This window comes from Gopherus flavomarginatus, chromosome 2, assembly GCF_025201925.1.
Source record: "Gopherus flavomarginatus isolate rGopFla2 chromosome 2, rGopFla2.mat.asm, whole genome shotgun sequence".
In the NCBI taxonomy this organism is placed as follows: Eukaryota; Metazoa; Chordata; order Testudines; family Testudinidae; genus Gopherus; species Gopherus flavomarginatus.
The window spans coordinates 81,134,190-81,162,072 of record NC_066618.1 but is presented as its reverse complement, the minus strand read 5'-3'; the positions used below and the strand labels follow the sequence as shown (position 1 = coordinate 81,162,072).

At 40.1% G+C, this 27,883-nt stretch overlaps 1 protein-coding gene across 6 annotated transcripts in view; it reads right to left on the bottom strand.

Annotated features, from left to right (window-relative positions):
* The window catches only part of NEK11 (NIMA related kinase 11), a 172,227-nt gene that overhangs the window by 58,168 nt on the left and 86,176 nt on the right, over positions 1–27,883 (bottom strand). For all 6 annotated transcript variants that reach the window (XM_050938416.1, XM_050938417.1, XM_050938421.1 and 3 more), the window contains one exon: positions 4,397–4,524. In XM_050938416.1, coding sequence (XP_050794373.1) covers positions 4,397–4,524 — 128 coding nt within the window. The remainder of the gene's footprint in view (positions 1–4,396; positions 4,525–27,883) is intronic.

Below are 27,883 nucleotides of genomic sequence, written 5' to 3'. Positions count from 1 at the left end.
GTTTGAAGACCTCAAGCTGCAGAGAATCCACCAGCAAGCAACCCATGCCCCACGCTGCAGGGGAAGGCGAAAAACCTCCAGGGACCCTGCCAATCCGCCCTGGAGGAAAATTCCTTCCCGACCCCAAATATGGCGATCAGCTAAACCCTGAGCATGTGGGCAAGACTCACCAGCCAGCACCCAAGAAGGAATTCTCTGCAGTAACTCAGTTCCCATCCCATCCAACATCTCCCCGCAGACCATTGAGCAGACTTATCTGGTGATAATCCAAGATCAATTGCCAAAATTAAACTATCCTATCATAACATCCCCTCCATATACTTATCAAGCTTAGTCTTAAAGCCAGAAAAGTCTTTTGCCCCCACTACTTCCCTCGGAAGGCTGTTCCAGAACTTCACTCCCCTAATGGTTAGAAACCTTCGTCTAATTTCAAGTCTAAACTTCCTTATATCCAGGTTGTACCCATTCATCCTCGTGCCTACATTAGTACTAAACTTAAATAATTCCTCTCCCTCCCTAACGTTAACCCCCCTGATATATTTATATAGAGCAAGCATATCCCCCCGCAGCCTTCTTTTGGCCAGGCTAAACAAGCCAAGCTCTTTGAGTCTCCTTTCATAAGGCAGGTTTTCCATTCCTCGGATCATCCTAGTAGCCCGTCTCTGGACCTGTTCCAGTTTGAATTCATCCTTCTTGAACATGGGACACCAGAACTGCACACAATATTCCAGATGGGGTCTCACCAGCGCCTTATATAACGGTACTAACACCTCCTTATCCTTGCTGGAAATACCTCGCCTGATGCATCCTAAAATCGCATTTGCTTTTTTAACAGCCGTATCGCATTGGCGGCTCATAGTCATCCTGCTATCAACCAATACCCCAAGGTCCTTCTCCTCCTCTGTTGCTTCCAACTGATGCGTCCCCAACGTATATCTAAAATTCTTATTATTAATCCCTAAGTGCATGACCTTGCACTTTTCACTATTGTATTTCATCCTATTACTATTACTCCAGTTTACAAGGTGGTCCAGATCTTCCTGAATAGTATCCCTGTCCTTCTCCGTGTTAGCAATACCCCCCAGCTTTGTGTCATCCGCAAACTTTATTAGCACATTCCCGCTCTTTGTGCCAAGGTCAGTAATAAAAAGGTTAAATAAGATTGCTCCCAAAACCGATCCTTGAGGGACTCCACTAGTGACCTCCTTCCAGCCTGACAGTTCACCCTTCAATAAGACCCGCTGGAGTCTCCCCTTTAACCAGTTCCTTATCCACCTTACAACTTACATATTCATCCCCATCTTTTCCAATTTAACTAACAGTTCCCCATGTGGAACCGTGTCAAACGCCTTACTGAAATCGAGGTAAATTATATCTACAGCATTTCCTTTATCTAAGTAATCCGTCACCTTCTCAAAGATCAGATTGGTTTGGCACGATCTACCTTTAGTAAATCCATGTTGCAATTCGTCCCAATTACCACTGACCTCTATGTCCTTAACTACTTTCTCCCTTAAAATTTTTTCCAAGACCTAACATACTAGAGACGTCAAGCTAACAGGCCTATAATTACTCAGATCACTTTTATTCCCTTTCTTAAAAATAGGAACTACGTTAGCAATCCTCCAGTCGTACGGCACAACTCCCGAGTTTATCGATTGCTTAAAAATTCTCGCTAACGGGCTCGCAATTTCATGCGCCAGTTCCTTTAATATCCTCGGATGGAGATTGTCCGGGCCCTCCGATTTTGTCCCATTAAGCTGTTCATGTTTGGCCTCTACCTCAGTTGCGGTAATATCCACCTCCATATCCACATTCCCGTTTATCATCCCTCCATCATCGCTAAACTCCTCACTAGTCTTATTAAAAATTGAGGCAAAGTACTTATTTAGATATTGGGCCATGCCTAGGTTATCCTTAACCTCCATTCCATCCTCAGTGTATAGTGGCCCCACTTCTTCTTTCTTTGTTTTCTTCTTATTTATGTGGCTGTAGAACCTTTTACTATTGGTTTTGATTCCCTTTGCAAGGTCCAGTTCAATGCGGCTTTTAGCCTTCCTCACTTTATCCCTACATGTTCTGACCTCACCAAGGTAGCTTCCCTTGCTAATCCCGCCTTTCTTCCACTCCCTGTAAGCTTTCTGCTTTCTTCTAATCCCCTCTCTGAGTTGCTTGCTCATCCAGCTTGGCCTACAACTCCTGCCCATGGTTTTTTTCCCCTTTCTTGGGATGCAGGCTTCCGACAATTTCCACAGCTGCGACTTAAAGTAATTCCAGGCCTCCTCTGCATTTAAATCCACAAGTTCCTCCGTCCAATCCACTTCCCTAACTAATTTCCTTAACTCTTTAAAATTAGCCCTCGAGAAGTCGAAAACCCTAATCCCAGATCTACATTTGTTTATCCTTCCATCTAGTTTGAACTGAATCAGCTCATGATCACTTGAACCAAGGTTGTCCCCTACCACCATTTCTTCTACGAGGTCCTCACTGCTCACCAAAACCAAATCTAAAATGGCATCCCCTCTCGTAGGTACTTCAACTACTTGATGAAGAAATCCATCCGCTATCACATCCAGAAAAATCTGCCCCCTATTATTCTTGCAAGCACTCGTCCTCCAGTCAATATCCGGGAAGTTGAAGTCTCCCATAATCACACATTTCCCCTTTGTGTTTACTTCATTAAAGACATTAAAGAGGTCTCTATCCATATCCAAATCAGATCCCGGTGGTCTATAGCACACCCCAAGCACTATCTCAGGGGAAGCGCTAGTTGCTTTTTTACCCAGTGTGATTTTTGCCCAGACAGACTCTGTCTTATCCATTCCATCGCTTCTTATTTCATTACAGTTAATCTCATCATTGATGTACAAGGCTACTCCACCACCTTTGCCTTTCTTCCTGTCTTTTCTAAACAGCACAGAGCCTTCAATACCTGTACTCCAGTCATGAGTACTATTCCACCAGGTTTCTGTTATCCCTATAATATCCGGTTTCACTTCCTGCACCAGTAGCTCCAGTTCCTCCATCTTGTTACCTAGGCTCCTCGCATTAGTGTACAGACATTTTAATTTTTGGCGTTTGGCGTCAGTGACATTCTTTCCCCTGTCGTGCACAGACCTTCTACCACCAGCATCACCCGTTACTCTGGTTTCTACTCCACTATTCCTCCTTGGATCAATTCTTTGGTCCGCAAGGGTATCCCCTCTCACTTTGTTTACTTCCCTCTCCAGGTTATATTCCGGCGTGGAGATCTCCTGAATATCTCCCAACCATCTCCCCCAACTTCCTAGTTTAAAGCTCTCTTGATGAGGTCGGCGAGCCTCCATCCTAGAATTCTATTTCCCTCCTTACTTAGATGAAGTCCATCCTGAGCGAACAGTTGTCTATCCATAAACGCTTCCCAATGACCGTACATCCCAAAGCCCTCCTTATAACATCAATGCCTGAGCCATCTGTTGATCGCCATAATCTTGTCACTCCTTCGTCGCCCTGCTCTAGGAACTGGCAGAATCCCACTGAAGATCACCTGAGCCTCGATTTCTTTGAGCGTCTTCCCCAGTCTGGCATAGTCCTCCTGGATACAGTCCAGCGAGTAACTAGCCATATCATTTGTTCCCACATGAAGGACAATCAACGGATTCTTTCCCGCTCCCGCTAGGATCCTATTCAGCCTCAGGTCCACATCCTGTATCTTAGCCCCTGGCAGACAGCAAACCCTTCTGTTCTCCCGATCAGGTCTAGTTACAGGCCTGTCTATTCTTCTCAGTAAAGAGTCTCCAATCACGTAGACTTGCCTTTTCCTGGCGACAGTGTGATTCTCCGGTCTATCCCCCACACCAGCTGGCCGCAAGTCCTCTCGATTTGTATTCGCCCTTACAATCCTCCTAGGGCTCATACTTGGTGTCGCCTCCATTGACTCCTCCCCTCCTTCTGCAGGACTAGCTGCTCGTCTCTTTTTCCTTGCCCTCTCTCCTTCAGCAGCCTGCTGTGCTCCATCCTCATTTTCCAACTCAGCAAACCAGTTCCTGAGTTCTATTTCTCCATCGCTGGCCCGTCTTTTCCTCTGCCTGGTTCTCCTAGTCACATGCTTCCACCGTCCACTTTCCTCACCCAGCAGCCCCTCCTCAGAGTTCTTTGGTCCTGCTTCTATCCGCTCATCTGAGCTTATCCCCTGTGCCTCATCATGTCTGTGTTCCATCATCTGCTCAAACCCCCTTCTAAACTCAGCCAGAGTTTCCACCTGCATCTCCAGTCCTCTTATCTTTTCTTCCAGCAGCTCTATCAGGCGGCACCTCAACCTCTTAGGATTAAACACTTCGGTATTTTACTGTTTTCTATTTTAACTGGAAAAATTAGCACCTGCACATATGCTGTTAACACAAAGAAGCATGTATACCTGTTGATCTGTTTTAGAGACAGTCTGTGATACTTCCACATTCTCCTCCTCCTCCTCACTTGTTTCCGAACAAGAATCAAATGCATCATTATAATATTCTTCTGCAATTTGTGGATCTTCAGGGATCTCTGGAATGAAGTAAGAGTTTGTAGTTAGATACATTCTTTTAAATCTGCATTCCAGGGTCTTGTTTTAAGTCCTGTTGTGAATCAATGCAAATTAACCAACAATAAATGCTAGTCTAGACACTCCACAAATATTTGTGTCCTGAATTATGTTTGCTATGTGTAGACAAGATTTACAGTCCTTTAAAGGCTTGTCTACACGACATGACAACGTGCTCTAGAGGGGGGTGATTTGTAAAGCACTTTAACTGCCCCAACATAGACCCAGTTGCCGAGCTCTAGATTAATGCAAACTAGGTACCTTTTACAGCAAGCTGACAGGGTTTACATGAGGCAATTAGAGTACTTTACAAATCACACCCCTTTAGAGCACTTTGCTGTGCCATGTTGACAAGCCCTTAGGGAACTTGAATTAATTGGAAATTATCTGGAGTTAAAACAGGTCCACAAATGGTAATCCAGACAAATCTGAAAGGGATGCAGAAGCAGGAGTAGGATTTGGGTATGGCACGATGTCAGCCCTTTGATAATTAAGAGGTCTCAGCAATTCAGTGTTAAAATCTGCCTAGGTAGGGTAAAAATGGGATAAATTATCACCCAGGGAATGGGAAAGCAGAACAGTTTTTTATTACAAGAGCACATAGCTTTTAATCATAATTAATACTACCGGGACTGATTTATGAGCTTTCTTTTTAAATAACAACAATAAACAAAACCCTTTAAAAACCCTCTGCACATTCCAAGAACTATGTTATATATTATAGTTATATAATATAGTGAATTCATGTGTGTGCCCACACATGCATGCATGTAATATAAATGAACTTAATACAATTATGAAAAAACCCTTATTGAAAGGAGTCTGTGCTTACCCCACCCAGACAAAAAAATATATCTTCAATTTCTTTTCCTTTTTATCATAAAAAATGAGCATATTCCACATTTTAGATAGTTTTGTTAAGTGTAGTGCAGGCTCACTATTTGTGTAGCTTAGAAAGACAATTTGAAGCAGTTCAATGCAATAATTGAATAATAATTATTTGTTGGTAAAGTTATTTATTCTTGGAGGTGCACAAACTGAACAGTGAAATACCACTTAAACATTCTTCTTTAGAAAGTGGGGAGAATTAAAAAAAAAAAGAACTCAAATGAAACCCTGGCAATGAAGCATGCTGCTATTGTGCTGCCTGCATAAATGTTGTAAGACTGAAAAGCCCAAGTGGAGCTGTGTCAGCATTTTGGATGCAAATCAAATATGTAAAACAAGAAAATATTTGTGAAAATATACACTAGGGATGGAACATAGTATTAGAGATATTTTAGCTGGGAAGCTTCCTTCAGCTTGTGCATCAGACAAAATGTAGTTTTCACTTTGATGCTCCTTTTTATGACCTTTAGGAAGCTTTTTTCAAATCAAAATGACAACTCTTTAATGGCCTTTATCTTGTGTTCAGATCCTTACTTAAACCATCCAAATGGAACAGTTTTGAAACACATTCTACTAAACATTTATAAATTTTAATGAATTGTGGTTAAAGTTTACCTTAGGTCAGTGTAGTAAAAGTTATTTATTTAGAAGAGATTAGACTTTGACCAAGAAATAGACACTTGCTGGTGGAAATCAGCATAGCCACAATGAAGTTAATAGGGTTACAGTAATTTACAATTAAGCATCTTGGCTCTTTGTAGCTTCAAACATCAATTTATTGTTATGACATTGAGTGAGAGTAGGATACCAAGATCTCACCTTTAAAATACTGTATGCAGCAAAATATCCCTTCTCAGGAGCAGCTGTGAAATACTTTGATAATAATTCAGTGGAGGCAGCCTAATATTAGAGGAAAGGACTACAAATTAGCCTTCCTGGATTACATTTCTCAGCTCTAGCATTAAATTGTTGTTTGACGCTGGCTAGAAGGCAGGCATACTAGTGTTCTAATTCTAGATCTGCCACTGACTCATGCTTCCCTAGGACAAGTCACTTCACATCCCTGTGTCTCAACTTCCTCATCTGGAAAATGGACCTACTACTATCTATCTATGTTGTTCTCAGGAAGGCCTTACTTCAGCAAAGCACTTGCTTCAAGTTAAACACGTTTAAATGCTTTGCTGAATAAGGATAGCTTGATTAATCGAGACCTAAAAAAAAATCAACGTTTATCAAGTACCACCCCGGCTATCTGAGATGCTACAGAATTTTCCTACATTTACAATAATTGTGGGATCTCAGATGCTGTGATAAATTGAGTTTTAACAGCAACCACAGTGCCTCATGGAGACACTGAGAGACTTAATGTTTGTAAATGTTTGAGCCCAAGTGAAAGTGGTTCTGAATAATTAATAATAATACCTTATATCTCTGTTTATTACCATTGAAGTGCTAAAGGTGGACCCAAGTGTAAAAAAAAGAAAAAAAATCAACTCAAAAACATTTAGGGTTGTGCAATGCTGTAATTTTATCAAATTAAACTATAAATTCACAGTCCATTTTGGTCAATTTCACGGTCATAGGATTTTAAAAATAGTAAATTTCATGATTTCAGCTATTTAAATCTGAAATTTCACAGTGTTGTAATTCTAGGAGTCCTGACTCAAAAAAGAGTTGAGGGGGGTCACACAAGGTTATTGTAGGAGGGTTGTAGTATTGCTACCCTTGCTTCTGCGCTGCTGCTGGCAGCAGCACTGCCTCAGAGCTGGGCAATGGTGAGTGGCAGCTGCTGGCCAGGAGTCCAGCTCTGAAGGCAGAGTTGCTGCCACATAAAAGACCAGATTTCGCAGTCTGTGATGTGTTTTTCATAGTTGTGAATTTGGTAGGGCCCTAACTATAAATGTCAATTCATTTTGCAAAAAACATAAACTTTGCAGAAAACAGAGAAATGTAAAACTTGTATGATTTTGTTTGCCAAATTGCTAAAAGCCTTCTCTAGCTGGTAGGAGGATACCCCTGTGACAACTGCAGCTTCCTTCAGTGAGGTAAAAACACTCCTTGATTAACAGATTTAATTTTCTCTTACCCTGAAGTCAGGCTTATAACTAATGTATTATTATTGCACTCAGAAGCTCCAATGCATTTAGGAGACAATGGGTGAATTCGTTTATACATTTTAAAAAAATCTGTGGTGACTGAGCCCTACCATAGACTGTAACTAGTAGATGCACATCTGTAATGAACAGTAAAAAAGAATTTAATCTTGTTGTCAGCAGGATTTTTTAAGGAGCCTCTATTAACATAATACAAGTAGTTAGAGCCTGGGACAGGATGTCACAAGACCTGCTGGGAGTTGTTCTCCTCCAAGACACTTTCTCACTGTGATCATCTTAGGCTAGTCACTTAGGCTTAGTTTCTCAAGGGTATTTTGGGACCTAATGTTCATTGAAAACAATGGGAGTTAGGCACCTAAATACCATTGACGAGATGGGCCTTAACCTCTCTGTGCCTCAGTTTACTAATCTTTACAAAGTACACTGAGATCTTTATCCACAAGTTGCTATAGATTATGAAAAACCTCACCGTGATCAAAGGAAAACAACCCTCTCATCACCCCAGATAATTTGAAAATATTACATAAATTTACCCATTCATTACAAAACATGGCACTTTTTTCATGTCTATGGAAGAAAACAAGCTTCTTGGGGAAACTGAACAACATTTAGGATACAATTCTCAAAACCTGGCCTCCATTTATGTGCATGCTACTTTGTGCATACAAGTTTTGTACATTAGTGGGAGCACATGTTTTGTATACTATCATTTGTGCACTCACATGGTTGAACTTATGCTCGTAAACACATTTGTGTTTTCTTTTCATCCATAAATGGGTCCTGGGACATGTAAATTCTATATGACTGCACAAGTGATAATGCACACTCACAAAGGATAGGGTGAGGTACCTTTGAGAACATGGCCCTTAAAAAGTATCGCATTGTATATCCCTTATAATGCCTCTGAAACACAGGAACAAGCTGGAATCTTCCTCAAATGTCATGTTCTGATCTTAAACTGGAAATGAAGCTTGCAGCACTGGAGGTGAGATTCTCACCCCACTGCAGTCTCTATATGCCACCACATCTCTGTTGCTGCATAGGGGCCATAAACAGCCCCCAAGGAACCAAAGAAGCATTTCCCTGGTGCAGGTCCTACATAGAGTCACTGTAGGTAGCCCTATGCTGCCCCTCCATTGCAAGCCCTGCTGCAGCGGGCATATTGGCGGTAGATCCAGGGACAAGAGGAGTGTCTCTATAGTACACACTACTGTGGTGATTCTAGACTGCTCCATACTACAGAGTAGCCCACAAGCAGCAGCAGGAGGCTGCCTTATATGACAGCAATTCACTGAGCACCTTTGGCTCTTAGAGCAGCTCAGAATGAGGCAAAAAGCTATTTTTGCCTTCCACTTTTTCTGCGCAGTACAGCATGAAATCCCAACTTAATTGTCCAACTTGGAACATGCGACAACTCAGAGGAGGGTGTCACCTACCACTGGCTTTTAAGGCATTAATTAATGTAACAAGGAAAATTGTAAAGGTGCAGCAATTCATCCAGTGTAAGGACAGGTTGAGGAAATGTCAGGGCTGATATAAAAGCAGAGTATTATGCCTCTAGTAGAAAGTATGGTGCTGGCATGGGGACCACTCTGAGTGCTGACAAGGCATTTTCTAGCATCATTAACCTTGAAATTATAGCCAGTGAGCCTAGACCATGAGGCTTTCCTGTCAGTATTTTATATCCTTTTTTATATCCCTTTCAGCTCTGCAGCTGAGAGCTGCTCATGCAATTTAAATTTGTGGCATGATGTACTCCTCCTGATCCTTGGCCTAAGAAAAGAAAACCAATATCTTAATTATTTGTAAATGAGGAAATAAAACAGTGTAGAGAATGACCCAAAATATTGTATGTTATTCTGTCATCACAAGCATGAAAAATATATAAGATGTTCAGCACATGAAGGCACATTTCAGAGGATCATGTTGAGATAGTAAAACCACCTGTAAAAATGGGGTTTGAAATTTTCCCCCCATTGAAAGTTAAACTTATATGCACTGCAATATCAGAGAGGGTGACCAGATAGCAACTGTGAAAAAACAGGACAGGGATAGGCGCCTATATAAGAAAAAGTCCCAAAAAACGGAACTGTCCATATAAAATAGGGACATCCGGTCACCCTAATATCAGATGTATTACAGTTTCATTCTGGGGTTATCATTTCCATGTTCTGCCCAATCCCCCAATGGAGTAAATGCTTGTGAATGGTGTGAGGATAAATCCCAGCTATTTTAATCCAACATTTAGAATTAGAAATGATGGCTGTCTCCAGGAAGCTTTATAAAATCAGGGTTTATGTGTTGCTCCATAAGCCAAGTATCTACAATGATCCATGTATATTTTATGCACTCAATTATCTGTTTGAGCACATGAATGCATATTTTTCCCCAGGACCTGCAATATATATATTTTTTATTTACTCTTACTTCTACACTGCAAAATATCTGCAGCAGTGAGACTCAGAGCTCATGTCTTGTGCTACAGCACTGGAAATAGCAGCACGGACATTCCTGTTTGGGCTCTAAAACCCAGTGAGGTGGGTGGGTCTCAGAGCTTGAGCAGGTACATCTACACTGCTATTTTTAGCACTGTAGAGTGAGCCCCGTGAGCCTGAAGACGCCAACTTTGAGACTCACTGTCACAGGGTTGGGGGGGGGGGGTGTTTTTTTTTTGCAGTGTAAACATACCACTAAGGGCCACTGAGAGGTGCTGCGTACATGAAGTTCCTATTGACTTCAAGTGAGAGATATACCTTATGAGGCTGTGGAATAGCATCCCACGGAAAAGAGGTGGAAGCCCCATTGCTTGGAACTTTCAATGCTAGACTGGAAAAAATACTAGAAAATATACAGTAGGGACAAAGAAAGGTGTATTGGCAAGGAAATGAACTAGATTCTCATAGACTTAAGGTCAGAAGGGACCATTATCATCATCTAGTCTGACTTCCTGCACAGTGCAGGCCACAGAATCTCACCCACCCACTCCTGTAACAAAGCCCTAACCTATGTCTGAGTTATTAAAGTCCTCAAATCATGGTTTAAAGACTGCAAGATGCAGAGAATCCTCCAGCAAGTGACCCGTGCCCCATGCTGCAGAGGAAGGCGAAAAACCTCCAGGGCTTCTGCCAATCTTCTCTGGAGGAAAATTCCTTCCCAACCCCAAATATGGTGATCAGTTAAACCTGGAGTATGTGGGCAAGACTCACCAGCCAGCACCCAGGAAAGAATTCTCTATAGTAACTCAGATTCTACCCCATCTAACATCCCATCACAGGCCATTGGGCATAGTTACCGCTAGTAGTCAAAGATAAATTAATTGCCAAAATTAGGCTATCCCATCATACCATTGCCTCCATAAACTTATCAAGCTTAGTCTTGAAGCCAGATACATCTTTTGTCCCCATTGCTCCCCTTGGAAGGCTGTTACAGAACTTCACTCCTTTAATGGTTAGAAACCTTCGTCTAATTTCAAGTCTAAACTTCCTAGTGTCCAGTTTATATCCATTTGTTCTTGTGTCCACATTGTACTAAGCTTAAATAATTCCTCTCCCTCCCTGATATTTATCCCTCTGATATATCTATGAAGAGCAATCTTATCGCCCCTCAGTCTTCTTTTGGTTAGGATAAACAAGCCAAGCTCTTTGAGTCTCGTTTCATAAAATAGGTTTTCCATTCCTCGGATCATCCTAGTAGCCCTTCTCTGTACCTGTTCCAGTTTGAATTTATCCTTCTTAAACATGGGAGACCAGAACTCCACACAATATTCCAGATAGGGTCTCACCTCCTTATCTTATCTCTACTGGAAATACCTCACCTGATGCATCCCAAAACCGCATTAGCTTTTTTAACAGCCATATCACATTGGCGGCTCATAGTCATCTGGTGATCAACCAATATTCCGAGGTCCTTCTCCTCCTCTGTTTCTTCCAACTGATGTGTGCCCAATTTATAACCAAAATTCTTGTTATTAATCTCTAAATGCATGACCTTGCACTTTTCAATATTAAATTTCATCCTATTACTATTACTCCAGTTTACAAGGTCATCCAGATCTTCCTGCATGATATACCGGGCCTTTTCTGTGTTAGCAATACCTCCTAGCTTTGTGTCATCTGCAAACTTTATTAGCACATTCCCACTTTTTGTGCCAAGGTCAGTAATAAAAAGATTAAATAAGATTGGTCCCAAAACTGATCCCTGAGGAACTCCACTAGTAACCTCCTTCCAGTCTGACAGTTCACCTTTCAGTATGACCTGTTGTAGTCTCCCCTTTTACCAGTTCCTTATCCAGCTTTCAATTTTCATATTGATCCCCATCTTTTCCAATTTAACTAATAATTCCTCATGTCGAACCGTATCAAATGCCTTACTGAAATCAAGGTAAATTAGATCCACTGCGTATGGTCTAAAAAATCTGTTACTTTCTCAAAGAAGATCAGGTTGGTTTGGCATGATCTACCTTTTGTAAAACCATGTTGTATACTGTCCCAATTACCATTGACCTCAGCGTCCTTAACTACTTTCTCCTTCAAAATTTTTTCCAAGACCTTGCATACTACAGATGTCAAACTAACAGGCCTATAGTTATTCAGATCACCTTTTTTCCCTTTCTTAAAAATAGGAACTATGTTAGCAATTCTCCAGTCGTACGGTACAACCTCTGAGTTGACTGATTCATTAAAAATTCTTGCTAATGGGCTTGCAATTTCATGTGCCAGTTCCTTTAATATTCTTGGATGAAGATTATCTGGGCCCCCCGATTTTGTCCCATTAAGCTGTTCAAGTTTGGCTTCTGCTTCGGATGTGGTAATATCTACCTCCATATCCTCATTCCCATTTGTCATTCTTCCATTATCCGTAAGCTCCTCATTAGCCTTATTAAAGACCGAGGATCAAAGATTAGATTAGATATTGGGCCATGCCTAGATTATCCTTAACCTGCACTCCATCCTCAGTGTTTAGCGGTCCCACTTCTTCTTTCTTTGTTTTCTTATTTATATGGCTATAGAACCTTTTACTATTGGTTTTAATTCCCTTTGCAAGGTCCAAGTCCACATGGCTTTTGGCCTTTCTCACTTTATCCCTACATGTTCTGACCTCAATAAGGTAGCTTTCCTTGCTGATCCCTCTCATCTTCCACTCCTTGTAGGCTTTGTGCTTTTTCTTAATCACCTCTCTGAGATGCTTGCTCATCCAGCTTGGTCTATGACTCCTGCCTATGAATTTTTTCCCCTTTCTTGATCGGTCTTTTCTATCCCTCATTTCTATGACTCTAAGAACAAAAACAATAGCAAATCACAGACAGAATTCTATAGCAACACAAGACCCAGGAATACAACAAAAGTAAAAAACAACAACAAAGGAATAGGTATTTTGTACTTTGGGGTACAGGATTAACAGCAGGAAAGAGCTTTCTTTTATCTACAGTGGACTTTGTTTAGTGCTGATTTACCTCTTGTGCAATGCCTCTTATGTTAATGGAGTTGCGTGATGTGTAAATCGGAATGGAATTTAGTCCCACACGGTTTGAGGTGAGTCTCTGCTGATGAGAACCTAGCAGAAATAACTGAGCTCACATAACATTTTGCTCAAAAATGAGTCAGAGCTTTTTGGAGTTTTCTTATGACTCACAGTTACAGTTGTTAGACATATTTTGTTCAAAATATTTTTTGTAGTGAAAAGTAGCTTTTTTATCAATATGGAAAATCTCCGTGAGAAATGTCCATGTTCAATGTGCCTTTTTTCAACAAAATTTCAGCTGAAGCTAATTTTTGTTTGTTTGTTTGTGGCAAAAAAAGACAAACAAAAATTGATTTTCTGATAAAACCCCAAAACTTTTGCAGAAAAATTGCAACAAAAATGGAAATGATCGTTTTTATCACCATTTTTTGTGGAAACTAAATAGTTTTCTGACTGGCTCTATTCATAGTGGGCATTGAAAAGCAAGGAACAGTGAGGCAGCAGTGGTATGGATGAGTGTGTGGTTGCCGTTCAAGATCAGCTCGAAGGTCCGATAGCCTCATAATCTCCCATATGAGTTCTAAATATTCAGAAATGCTTGTGAGGATGGTAGCAGGGGGAGAAATAACAGTACAAGGACGAAGATAACACAGGAGACTCAGTAACAGTCTTTGGAAACCATTTCCTTTATGCATGAGGAGATCCAATTATTTCAAAGGTTGCCCTATAACATGCATAGTGTCCAGCAGAAACACAGCAGCAGCACAGCAAGAGCTGTACATCTCATTAAAGGAAAACTGACCACAAAACTATATTAAAAGCTATGCTGAGTCCTGCGGTTATCTTCAGCTTTTTGATCAGTCCGAGAAAACTCTTTAAAAATACCTTTGTATGCCTATTGTAAATAGCAGAGACTACCTGCTACTATCAGTCTCAGTTTGATGACAGTGAGTGTGAAGGAGGAAGTCTTTATGTATCAAATAACTAGCTGCTATTTTGGGAAAGCAGTTACCTCCTCCCCAGATTCCATTCAGATGTGCCATTTTCAAGCAGTAAATTAGGGATATTTTCAAGACTAGGGTCTATTGGAACCATAGCAGTCAGATAGAATGGGTCAGATACACACATGGTGTAAGCAGCTATATCAGCATGAAAGTCTGGATGTAAATATTAACATGTAATGTAAATTTAGTTTAGATGTAAACAAGGATGAAAATTACATGTTGGATGTATGCTGATCAGAAAGTAAGTGATTGAAGAATATCTCAGGGATTAACAGAAGAGATTCATACTTAATAACATAAAACAGCCATACTGGGTCAGATCAATAGTCCATCTAGCCCAGGATCCTGTCTTCTGACAGTGGCCAATGCCAGGTGCTTCAGAAGGAATGAACAGAACAGCACAATTTCAGTGGTCCATCCCCTGTCATCTACTCCCAGAGCACAGAGTTTCATCCTTGATCATCTTGGCTCTTAGCCATTGATGAACCTATCCTCCATGAACGTATCTAATTCTTTTTTGAACCCAGTTATATTTTTGGCTTTATAACATCCTCTGGCAACGAGTTCCACAGTGGATAGTGCATTATATGAAGTAGTACTGGTACTTCCTTTTGTTTGTTTTCAATCTGCTGCCATTAATTTCATTCGATGATCCCTAACTTTTGTGTTATAAGAAGGAGTAAATAACACTTCCTTATTCACTTTCTCCACACCATTCACGATTTTATAGATCTCTATCATATCCCCCCTAGTCGTCTTTCTTCCAAGATGAAAAGTCCCAGGCTTTTAATCTTCTCCTCATATAGAAGCTGTTCCATACCCCAATTATTTTTGTTGCCTTTCGCTGAACTTTTTCCAGTTCTAATATATCGTTTTTTTAAATGGGGCAACCAGAACTGCATGCAGTAGTCAAGGTGTGGGCATACCATGTCTTTATATAGTACCATTATGATATTCTCTTATTATCTATCCCTTTACTAATGGCTCCTAACAGTGTGTTCGCTTTTTTGTCTCCTGCTGCACATTAAGCAGATGTTTTCAAAGAACTATCCACAATGACTCCAACGTTTCTTTCTTTAGTGGTAATAGCTAATTTAGACCCCATCATTTTGTATGCATAGTTGGCATTATGTTTTCCAATGTGCATTACTTTGCATTTATCCACACTGAATTTCATCTGCCATTTTGTTGCCCAGTCACCCAGTTTTCTGAGATCCCTTTGTAACACTTCCCAGTCTGCTTTGGACTTAACTGTCTTGAGTAGTTTTGTATTGTCTGCAAATTTTTCCACCTCACTGTTTATATCTTTTTCCAGATCATTTATGAATATGTTGAACAGCACTAGTCCCAGTACAGACCCCTGATGGACACCACTATTTACCTCTCTCCATTCTGAAAACTGATAATTTATTCCCTTTATTTATGCCCTTTGTTTCCCATCTTTTAACTTTAAATTAGCCAGGTCAACTTCAGAGATGAAAAACAGAGTGTAAAAATTACAGACCTAGGAGATGCAATGAGTGGGCATAGAAAAATAAACTAAGCTAAAATAGTCGCTTTTCTTGCTGTTACCTCCTCAAATCCTACAGGGTATTTATACTGTACCTATTTTTCACTTGCACTGAAACCCAAGTTGGTGGAAGTTGCCACTTACACTTGTTTTCTGAGCAGCTTTAACTTATTTAGTTACTGAGTCTGACTGTTTACATAACCACCAAATTTGGCACAGCTACTCTGAAGTATGGTTTTAATATGCAAACTGAATGTGTAAATCCTGCATCCGGGAGTTCCGTATTTAGTGTCTATCAATAGCTTCCTAATCACCTGTGCTCTGTTTATATGTCCATGGCTGACTTTTTCTTTTTTTTTTTGGTTGGGTGGGTGGGTTTCAGCTCATCTCTGTAAAATGGAATGAAAAGTTCTACTGCCGTGTAAGTAGTTAATAATATGTGCTTCTGTGAGGAACAAGTAGGCTCAGAAAGTATGGGGCACTAGACCACCACGCAAACACCCCGGCCCTCAGTAATGCCCCAAGATCTGTGCAATTTTCCATTGCCTACCTACCAGATAAAGGGCCACACTCACACTCCACAGGCATCCTCCTGATTATAAGAATTACACTCATTCCATTCGGACAGAGACACCATCCGACCTAGAAATGGGTTCTTTAGACCACTGGAGAGTAGGCCAATGGGATATAACATATGTTTGTTGTCCTGACAATCTGTAATACTTTATCAGACCTAATTGGCATGACCAGGTGGGCCTGATTTTCCTCTAATTCACACTGGAGTACCTCAACTAAAGACAAGAGAGTTACACCACTTTTGAACTTGCTTAAGAAAGAGAAGAGTTAGGCCCTATGCACAGAATTACAGAATAGATTGTATTTCTGCCCCTCCATAAATGCTGTTATAGTCACACTACTATAAAATTGGCAGCCAGTCCTGATGAAGCTATGTAAACACTGTAAAATTTTGTAAATATTTGCTACAAAATTTGTACACTTGTGAAAAACATTATAAATTAATCTGAGCATGTGTCTGCTCTTTAACTGCTTATTAATTTCATTTTGTGTTCAGTTAGTGTTTACTAACTGTATGTGTTCGGAATCATATATGAATGTACCTGATCATTCATCCAACGAAAGAATTAAGTGATTCCCAGGGTTGGTTTAAAAAATACCTGCCCATGTTCTGACTGGGTAAGTGGCTGATCAAGGTTATATAAAGATAGATATAGGTTCTTTTATTAATACCAAGATGTTAAACAAAAGCAATACAAAACACATATCAGAAAATAATGGCAATTGTGTAGGAATATATTTTGCTGTCCCTATGTGTTCAAAATGTTTGAAGTGTTTATATTAATGAAGACAAAAGCTTACACTTATCCCACTCTTAATACATTTGTTGCATTAGTGTTGAAGATGCATTTCTCGGGAGAATATTTGGAGAGAAGATGAGAAGTTACACCAAAGCATTTATTAAACGATCTGCATTTCATTTGGGTCACTGGAATGATGAAAAACTGCTGTTCCTTCAGTCTGTGCAGCTTTGATATTTTAATGATTGACTTACATGAACAAGGTGCTCTAAATACAATTATCCACATCCAGTTATCCAGAGAAAAGATAGGCTTTTATGCATAGATGCAGTACTTAACACAAACTGTAGACAGTAAACACAGTCACATATTTTAAGTAAAGTTGCATGGTTTTTATAACAGTTACAATATTATTGTTATGTTATTATATTGGCTTGTTAATAGTTACATTCTTCTTATATCTAGTGAAGTTTTTCAGAAGCTGGGAATGGGCAACAGGGGACGGATCACTTGATGATTACCTGTTCTGTTTATACCCTCTGAAGCACCTGGCATTGAAGCACTGCTGGAAGACAGGATACTGGACTAGATGGACCTTTGGTCTGACCCAGTATGGCGGTTCTTATGTTTATATTCCAAGTTCCTGTGCATAAAATATTCTCAACGGACCAAACCGATCCTATGTAATGCTACTAAAACCCATAGAGAAGGATGAATTTGGCTCTATTGATTTCATTATTTTCTTCCTCTTAGTAATAGTTTAATTATATTACACAGAATTAGCTAATCAAAATGTTGTGCCCCATTTGTCCACTCCAAGATTAGCTTTTGGACATAGTTATTTTAAAGTGTGGCTCCACTCTGAAAAGTGACTGTCTGACCCTGTTATTTTCTGACAGGAGAAGATTTTTCTTCCAAATATTGTCAAAAGGTCTGCCTGCAACCTGCCAAGTCCCAGTCTCCAACCCCACGTTTAGAGCACCAGCAGAAAGGAAAAGTTTCACCAGGATCATCCCAACAATACAGTCCCAGTGCTATCCCAGAAGGGAATGGGTCTGAAGATGGTGGTGGTGTAATGATCTAAGAGTGCAAGTCCTCAGTTTTGACAGGTCTAGCACCCAGGGCTGCAGGTGACGTAGGTCTCCAACACTCTCTTGTCATGACAAAGGGAGACAAAGCAGCATCTCATTAATCTTGGAAGATCAGGTTCCACAGGAAGTCCTATCAGGATGCCCAAGGCCTAGGGAAACTGACTGGCTCACACTCACTGCTTAAGTCAGGAAATAACCCAGGTGGATTGCCCAAGCAATTGTGAAGACTCTGTTGCATTGGACATCTGCCCATTGTCTGTCTCCTGCATTCTGCGTCCAACTACTCCTGGTTTCTGCTCTGCTCCTGTTCTGTATCTGTTCTTTGCCTTATCTCTCACTCTTGTCCTTACCATCACTCCTGACCATCAGCTCTGATTCTGGCTCTGACCCTTGGTTCAACTTCAGATTTTGACTCTTGCTCTGATCATTGGGCCAGACTGTCTACATCCCAGTTCCTAACACATTTTTCTTGAATTGAGAGTACCAGAACTGGACACGATATTGCAGTAACAGTCACATCAGTTTCAAATAAAGAGGTAATATACCCTCTCTACTCCTACTCAGTATTTCCCTACATCCAACGTAAAAAAACACTTGAAATGCAGAATCTATCCTTGCTTCTCACCATAAACTCTCAGAAGATCTACTGAGGATCTTGGCATTAGCTGCTTTCTTTTGTGCTAATCACTTTTCAATTGTTATAAAGTTTTCATCTCTCACCTTTGTCCATCAGTCCGCTCCATTCACCCAGCCTCTCTGTTTTATAATCTATTCCCTTTTTATTTTTGTACACTTCACTCATTATAATATTTTAAATTCATTAACTTAATAAATACATTGCAACATATTACACCTGGCAATCCCCCTGATGTTATTATAATTCCAAAATAGCAAAGTACATTACAATAATTGCATACATTATTTCTATATTTCCATTGCTAATTGTAAGGTTTGGATGTATTGCTTTGAATTTCAAGTGGATAAAGTTTCAACTGAATCTAAATAAGAAATTCTCACACATACAAAGAAAATGTAGAGTTCATGGTTAAATTTTTCACCCAACTTTTTCGTAAGCCTTGTTGGATAATTTCTAAATATGTTGTACCTAACTGAAAGAGAGGAGCAAAGACTTAAACAGTTTAGGCCACATTGCTAAAGGGCCCCCATTGAGAGCATACACCATCTGAGTTATGGCTGCATGCATGCATATTAGGGGACTGCACACTAAAAGTAATTACCCGAGATGTGATGTCAGAGATAGTTACAAACATCAAATGCCTTTAGAAAATATCGCATTTTGCTTTTTGACTCTGGACATAAACTGTAATAGAATAATCGTTAGAATAACTAATTGTTAAGTGCACCTCTGTGTGATTAGCATAGTATCCTCATAACCATAAAGACTACAGTATGGATGTATCTTTGTGATTCCATAGCTAAGTTAAGGTTACATTATAGATTCTACTCTGTGCCACCCACTGGAGGAGCCCCAGCCATAAGGGCAGGATGGGTTGTGGCCTGGACATTGCTACATCCCAGATATTCCCTTCTCATGCAAAAACTTAACTTGCATGGGGGCCAAGTTGGTCTTCTGCAGCCTCATTGTAGAGGAAACACAAACTGCCCCTACACTGGGTTCAGCACTGGTGCAGGGATGAATTTCTCCCAAGGAGCAGATCTGTTGAGCTCGAAGGTAGTTTTAAACTTTTAATCATCTTTGCTGATCTTTTCTGGACTTTCTCCTATTTGTCCACGTTTCCTGAAATATGGCACCCAGAACTAGGCACAATACTCCAGCTGAGGCTTAATCCGCGCAGAGTAGAGCGGAAGAATTACCTCTTGTGTCTTACTTACAACACTCCTGCTAATACATCCCAGAATGATGTTCGCTTTTTTTTTTTGGCAAGTATTACACTGTTCACTCATATTTAACTTGTGATTCACTATGATCCTCGGATCCCTTTCGCAGTACTCCTTCCTAGGCAGTTTTGTATGTGTGCAACTGATTGGGCTTTCCTAACTGGAGTATTTCACATTTGGCCTTATTGAATTTCATCCTATCTACTTCAGACCATTTCTCCAGTTTGTCCAGATCATTTTGAATTACAATCCTATCCTCCAAAGCACTTGCAACCCCTCCCTGCTTGGTATCATCCGCAAACTTTATAAGTGTACTCTCTATGCCATTATCTACATAATTTGTGAAGATATTGAACAAAACCGGACCCAGAAGTGATCCCTGCGGGACCCCACTTGTCATATCCTTCCAGCTTGACTAGGAACCACCGATAACTACCCTCTGGGAGTGGTTTTCCAACAAGTTATGTACTTACTTTACAGTAGCTCCATCTAGACTGCATTTCCCTAGTTTGTTTATGAGATGGTAATGTGATACAGTATCAAAGGCCTTACTAAAGTCAAGTATATCACATCTACCACTTCCTCCTATCCACAGTTTGTTACGCTGTCAAAGAAAGCTATTAGGTTGATTTGACATGATTTGTTCTAACAAATCCATGCTGTTACTTATCACTCTATTATCTTCTAGGTATTTGCAAACTGATTGCATAATTATTTGCTCCATTGTCTTTCTGGGTACTAAAGTTAAGATGGCTGATCTGTAATTCCCTTGGTTATCCGTATTCCCCTTTTTATAGATTGGCGCTGTATTTGCCCTTTTCCAGTCATCTGGAATCTCACCCATCTTCCAGGACTTTTTGAAGATAATCACTAATGGCTCAAATATCTCCTCCATCAGCTGCTTGAGTAGTCTCTAGGATATATTTCATCAGGACCTGGTGACTTGAAAACATCTAACTTGTCTAAGTAATTTCAAACTTGTTCTTTCCCTATTTTAGCCTCTGATTTTACCACATTTTTACTGGCATTCATTAAGTTGCTAGTAAACTTTTTGATGAAAACAAAGAAAAAAGTCATTTATCACTTCTTCCATTTCCACATTTTCTATTATTGTTCTACTCTCCACATTGAGTAACCGGCTTCCCTGTCCTTGGTCTTCCTCTTGCATCTAATGTGGTTGTAGAATGTTTTCTTGTTACCCTTTATGTCTCTAGCTAGTTTAATTTCATTTTGTGCCTTGGCCTTATTAATTTTGTCCCTACATACTTGTATTATTTGTTTATATTCATCCTTTGTAATTTGAGAATCCTTTCCTTGCTTCCACAGCACTGCATCCGCAATACAGTCTCAATATAGGTTATCAAATATAGCAGAGAATGCATCTCATTTTATCAAAAAGTGGACTGCCCTGCTCCAAAAGGGGCAAAGCCCTGCGCAGCACTTCCCCTGTAAGTAGGCTCATCACCAGTTCCACCTTTGCCTGGTCTATGTGGTTACGTGTGAGGACAGAGTAAGAAAAACAAATGGTGCTGGCTCAAAAATCCCCTAAACGTCCAGTGATCACCATCAAAACATTCAGGTAGGGGAACTGAGGGATCCTGCTTGAGTGAAGAAGGTCCCCCCTGAGCCTGGAGTGTGGCAACTTCTCCATAGGAATGAGCAAGTTGTTTGTGGAGCAACTGATTCTCGGAAAATGGAGTCACTTGGGTCCACAGTGCTAGATTCCTGGTCTGAAGTTAACTTGTTTCTGGCAGACTAGGGCCAAGGAGGAACTGCTGGGTAGCAGCAAGCCCTCCTCCTCCATTCAGGTACCATGAAGAGTGAAGTCTAAGCATGTCTTGGCAATTGTTAGGAACTGGGACATGGGTGGTCTGACCTGATGGTCAGGAGTCAAGCCAAAGGTCAGAACTGGAGTCAGAGTCAGGAGTTGAGCCAAGGGTCAGAACCAATGGTCAAGAGCGAGGCATAAGATCAGAAACAAGAGCTGAGGCAAGGATCCGACATGGAGGAGGAGCAAGGTGGTAACTAGGAACGGAATGGGAGCAGAGCAGGAACCAGAACAAGACTGGATCCAGATTGCAGGAGACAGGCAAAGAGTGGCGCCTGATGTGGCAGCCACAGGGAGCCTATGCAGTTGCTCAGTCAACCCACCTGGGTTCTGGCTTAAGTAGTAGGTGCAAGCCAATCAGATGCCCCAGACCTGACCTTTCAAGATTAGTGAGGTGCCACTTTGTCTGTCTGCCTTGGTGGATGACAAGGGTGTGTCGGAGCCCAAGGTCCCCCACAGCACCAGGTTCTACACCCGTTGAAACTGATGACCCACATCCTTAGAGCTTTACGGGGTGTTAACACATTGGACAGGGTTCAGGGAAGAGCGACAAGCATGATTAAAAGATTGAAATATGTGCTTATAGTCGTGAGCTCAAACTATTTAGCTCAACAAAGAGAATATTATGGAGCAATTTGATCCAATTTGTAAGTACCTACATGGGAACAAAAATTCAATAATGGGCTCTTGAATCTAGTAGAGAAAGGTATAACACAATCCAATGGCTGGAAGTTGAAGCTAGACTAATTCAGACTGGAAACAAGGCACATTTTTTAATAGTGAGTATAATTAGTCATTGGAACAATTTACCAAGGGTTCTGGTGGATTCTCCATCACTGCCAATTTTAAAATCAAGATTGGATGTTATTCTAAAAGATCTGCTTTAGCTCAAACACAAATTAATTCAAGGAAGTCCTATGGACTGTATTATACAGGAGATCAGGCTAGATCATCATAGTGGTCCCTTCTGGCCTTATAATCTATTAATCTATGAAAACAAATGGACAAGCCCTCTTCAGCACTCAGTCCAAATAATGTACCTAGGTGCTGGAGATCTAAAGAGGGGTAATGAAGGAAGAAATTCTTCTCCTCCAGGCTGCAGAGTGGGAACTGGGCATCTCTGCAGCCACCACTGCAACCTAAGACCCAAATTCAGAAAAATCCTTAAGCATGTGCTTAACTACAACTTAAATATAGATGGCTTTAAGTACACGATTCAACTTAAGCATGTGCCTAAGTGCTTTGCTGAACTGAGGTCGAATTAGGCTCTGTGGCCCCAGAGCCTCATGGGGACGAGGTGAAAGGAGGTGGAGGAGAAGGGAGAATCAGAGGATTCATAGCAGTAGAAGATTTACTGATCCCAACCCATCCACAAATCAGCCCTGCACAACAGTGTGCAGGAATCCTTCACTGTATACAGGAACTGTGAACCTCCTTACACATGCTCTGTGGGCCAAATTCTCTTCTGCTACACCAGTGTAAATCTGGAGTAATTATCTGAAGAACTATACTTGATTTCCTCTGGTGTAGCAGAGAAAAGAGCTTGACTGCAAATCTGAGATTCTGTTATATATATATGTCCTTTCAATCCCAGGTTAGATGTTTACCCCATTTGGAGTCTTCATATTCCCTTTCCTATTTAGAAATATACCATGGGTGGGTTAACTGTGTTTGCATGCATGGGTTCATAAATACTTTTTTAAAAATAGTAAACATTTGTCCCCCTCTTGCTTACTGTGACCTTTCAGCTGTGAAATCGATATGAATGTTAAGTGGTACTTGAGCCAAAAATAAGAGTACATGGCTTTAAATTTTCATTGTTCTATCCATTTTTGTCACTTAGATGAATCACTTTGTTGTAAAGATGAAATGATAAGATGGATACAGTTTGGCGAGCCCAGAAATTAAGTGTGAAGGTATTTTGCAGTAACAGCAGAGAAGCACCGCAGGAGTCTCACATGAGGACTACAATGACAGTGTGTTTGTAACATACTCTTCCTCATTTTCCACTTTTATTAAAACCCAGTTCTACTTCTATTTATGCTAATGTAAATCAGGATGAACTTTACTGAGGTTAGTGCAATTTTACCAGTGTGAAACTTATGTGAGAAGAGAAGTAGGCCTTTAGCACAATAAGCATTGTTCTTCTGTGTATCTAAAACTACCACACCACTCTTGACAACCTATTAGGTACTGCCTTGCAAAGCCATCACATGAGAACAGACATCTTCTATCCACAGTAACTGAACAATAAAACATTAAGGGCCAGATCCTCCACTGGTGTAAACCAGCAGAGCTACACTGACTTGCATCATATTACACAGATGTAAATTTAGTGCAGAATGTGGCCTTTAGCATCCAAGCTCTTACTCAGAATCTAATTAGGCAGGACAATGGGCACCTGCTATTCTAAAGAAATTATCTTTATACTATTCTAGATGAGTACAAAATAAAATAATATTACCTTACATTATATTTCAGAAGCTTTCAAACAGAAGAATGAGAGCAGAAGCTGCATTATATATCTGATCTACCTACCTACCTATATGGGCCATATTCACATTGGTGACAGAAAAAGGCATCAGTTATACTCCCCTGTACCAGGAAGGCTGATTGTGCTTCAAGGAGACTTTTACTCTTATTTTATATCAGCTTGTGCCCTCCTCTATAGATAAATTCACACTCTACTCCAGATGCAGCTGTACATGTTTCAATTCACTCCAGATGCAGATGTATTTCACTGTTGGGAACAACTGGATAGATAAGAAGAGTTTCACTCTTGTTGTGTGCCATCTTCTGCCCTCCCCCCCACATAAACTGGCCTCTACTTACCAGCTGTATTATGCAGCCAGTTTTGTTTTTATTCTGATATACTGCAGTTTAGAGGGAAAGAATATATAATCACAAGACATCTAGCTATATCCAGAAAACATTACACTGCCATAATTCACATGATACAAATAGGGATGCTTTATTAAATGAAACACATCAAAGAGAGAAGAAAAAAAGAATAGTAAAAGCTAATCAAAACTTCAGAAGATAACGGCTTTCAATAACAAAAAGCAAGTCTATATCAATCAAATCAGCCCAGGTGGTTGTTCTTCCTTATGATCATGAGAAAATGGGGTGGTCTTTGAAACGTATATCTCCAGGTTATGTACTTGCAACAATAGAGAATACGCATATAGGATTACCCCAATACACATTTGTTCCCATAATCTACAAAATGTGTTACTTAATATACAGGGAATATAAAAAAAATTAATGGATATGGGCTGGAAAACTAGTATTTCTGGATGGGAAGTGGAAAAATAAACACATGCAAGGGGAATTTAGGAAGCTACAATGCAAATATTGAGTTGAAATTTGGCCAGGACATGAAATCTGTAGAAAAACTAGTAAGATTGCTGGTTTTAATTTTATTGAAATTGCAAGTTGTGCAATGGTTTAGTGGAGTTCCTTTGTTTTCTTTTTTCTAATAGATCAGAATAGAGCTGGAATACAATAGTTAAAACATAACAGGAGTAAACGCAACATTGTTCATCAGCAATATTATATATAACTTAAACAGAAGCAAATAATGAATATTCAGTTACTTTACTTTTACTACTAATAGTGATTAAATAAAGAGCAAAGCATATGCACACAATCCCAATGTAAGATTTTGTCTAAAGTTTTCATGCCTCTTTCTTTTCAGCAAAGAAATTAGAGACGGAAAAATCCTAGGAGATTATCTGACAATGCAAAATATTCTCAGCTGCTTTGCCTAGCCTGTTTTAAAGTATTCAGATGATGAATGACTCATTACTTCTCAGAAAAATAAGATCAGAACATCAACATTTCTCACTGAATACTAAATTCAACTATATTATATTTCTCTCCAATAATCTCCATTTATACAAGTTAATTGAGGCACTGAACTGGGAAGACATTATACTAGAAGAATCAGTTCAAGAAACTAAGTCACATGAAAACAATTTCAATAACGAAAAAATTGTTTTATAACTCAATTATTATTTTATAAATCATAAATCCTTTGCACTTATTCTGCAAATTCTACACTTTTGAGTGGGCAAGGATGCAGCTGATCTACATTGACCTGGCTACAGCTGGCTGAATTGGTGTAACTATCAATGATTAATAACAATGGTTTTTTCAGGAAAATACCCCAAAGCAAATTATTTCACTCTTCTGCGATACTGTTGCCTCCTGGTAGGAAGAGGAAACAACCTATTAATCCAGACTGGTGAGTGAAGATGCATCAATTTTAATGACAAAAAACACTTATGGCAATTTAAAAAAAAATTCTTCCGATAGTTTTGTTAACTCACTGAACACCTACCATGGTAAGCACTGTGTTTTACACACTGCAAGCCTTTAAAGAAAATTGGTCAAAATGGCTAAATCTTCTGCTACAGCATGGGCACAAAAATGCACCTACATATTGGGGCTGTACTGGCAGAATCCTACAAACTGCAGACTCAATGGAATACAAACACATCTGTCGACACACCACTTAACTTACTAGTACAGAGAACTACTAGGGATTCTTATGCCTACATCAGAGTGAGCTCTCCTAAGCCTAGAGGTTAATGATTCAGGAAACAGACCCCTGTCCACTCCCTTTTGACTTTCCAGTGAACCTTGACACCACCATGGCAGGCACCTTTCAAATGCTTCCCATCTCTGCCAGCAAATGGACTGAAAACGGAGAGGCACACAGATGCAGACTCCAGCAGGTAGTTGAAATAAATTCTGCATAGTGTACACAGTGAGGGTTCTCTCGTTCTGGGGTCGGTATGCCTAACATTGCTTCCCAGAAGCCAGACTCTTTTCTAGCCTGTATTCCCATTTTGTAGAAACTTGCCTATGTTGGCAATGCCAAATTTTGCCTCTCAGTGCACAAAGGGGAGCAAATATCAGAGTTCTGGAGATATGCTTGTTACAGACACAACTTCATACTTTATCTCCTTTGCACAGGAGCAAAGAACTTGGCTCATTAAAAAAAAAATCAGCATAATTTGTGATTCATCTCATGTGTCACTTTTACTGCCTATCAGGCTAAGACTGAATTCCCATCTGCTCAAGGTTAACTAATATATTTGTATACGATTTTCAAAGTGCTTTCTGTAAGCTAGAGCCCATATTTTTCTCTTTAGCTGTGTTCTGCATTCTTTATTGAGTACAAGAGGGTGGTGCAGAATATGTGCACAAAGCCGTTGAAGTAGATAGGGAAAAATGACAGAATGTCAAGGCATACTGGCAGTCACAAACTGCTCTAGCTTAACAGTAGACATCTGAACAGTTGGGTTCAGGAGTCATGCTCTGAATCAGCTGCAGTCCCGTGAGCCTCAGATGGTTCTGCAGCAGCCCTGGTCCCTATGTGAAAGGAATAAATTTTCATAATTCATCTGGATGGCATAGTAAGGAGTGAAATGTTGAAGAACTAATTTAAATCTTCTCTTGTTTAAAAATAATATTCAAATTGCCATCAGCATCCTTCTATATAACGGTGGCACTAGGTATAAGCAGACTAAGCAATTGCTTAGGGCCCCAAGAAGCTAAAGGGGGCCCTGATTTAGCATTACCCTCAAATGCTGTTCATCTTATTTAACATGGACTTTTTAACAAGCGGGTTACAATGTGTGGTGTTGAGAATTTTTTGGTCTGTGGAGGTAACATATTTTTAGGGGGTGGATGAAAGGCAAGGGGGATTCCAAAATATTCCTGCTCAGGGACCCCAAGAGGTAAGCAGCACCTCTGCTTCTATAGACAGTGTAAGAAGCTGATTATTTCTTCACAGTTCTGGAGAATTATGTCATTTTACAATTCACTGTCTGTGTGTAACCTGATTTTGAACAGTAGCATGATGTAGAGTCGAAGTAACAACTAACGTGTTAGAAATTTTAAGAAGTGTGGCCTTCTCTACATCTAGCTCTACCGACTACCAGTTTGCAGACTGCAGTGAGCATTTAGTTATCCATACCAGACCCCATTCATCCTCTGAAAAAGAGAACTGCTTGAAGAATAAATTGGTCAGTTCTTTGTAAATTGCAGGTAATTCCTATGCCTCATATGCATACTGGTGAGAGTGAAGTGAAAACCATTATGACAGGCACACTCACAGGTAGACTTGCTCCCTTCATGAAAGTTGTATTAAAGGTGAAAGCAATTAACTGATGTGGATTTCTCTAGCAAGCTGAAGCCTCATTTCATGTTTGAACTGGTGATCACCAATGATCCTGTGCTTG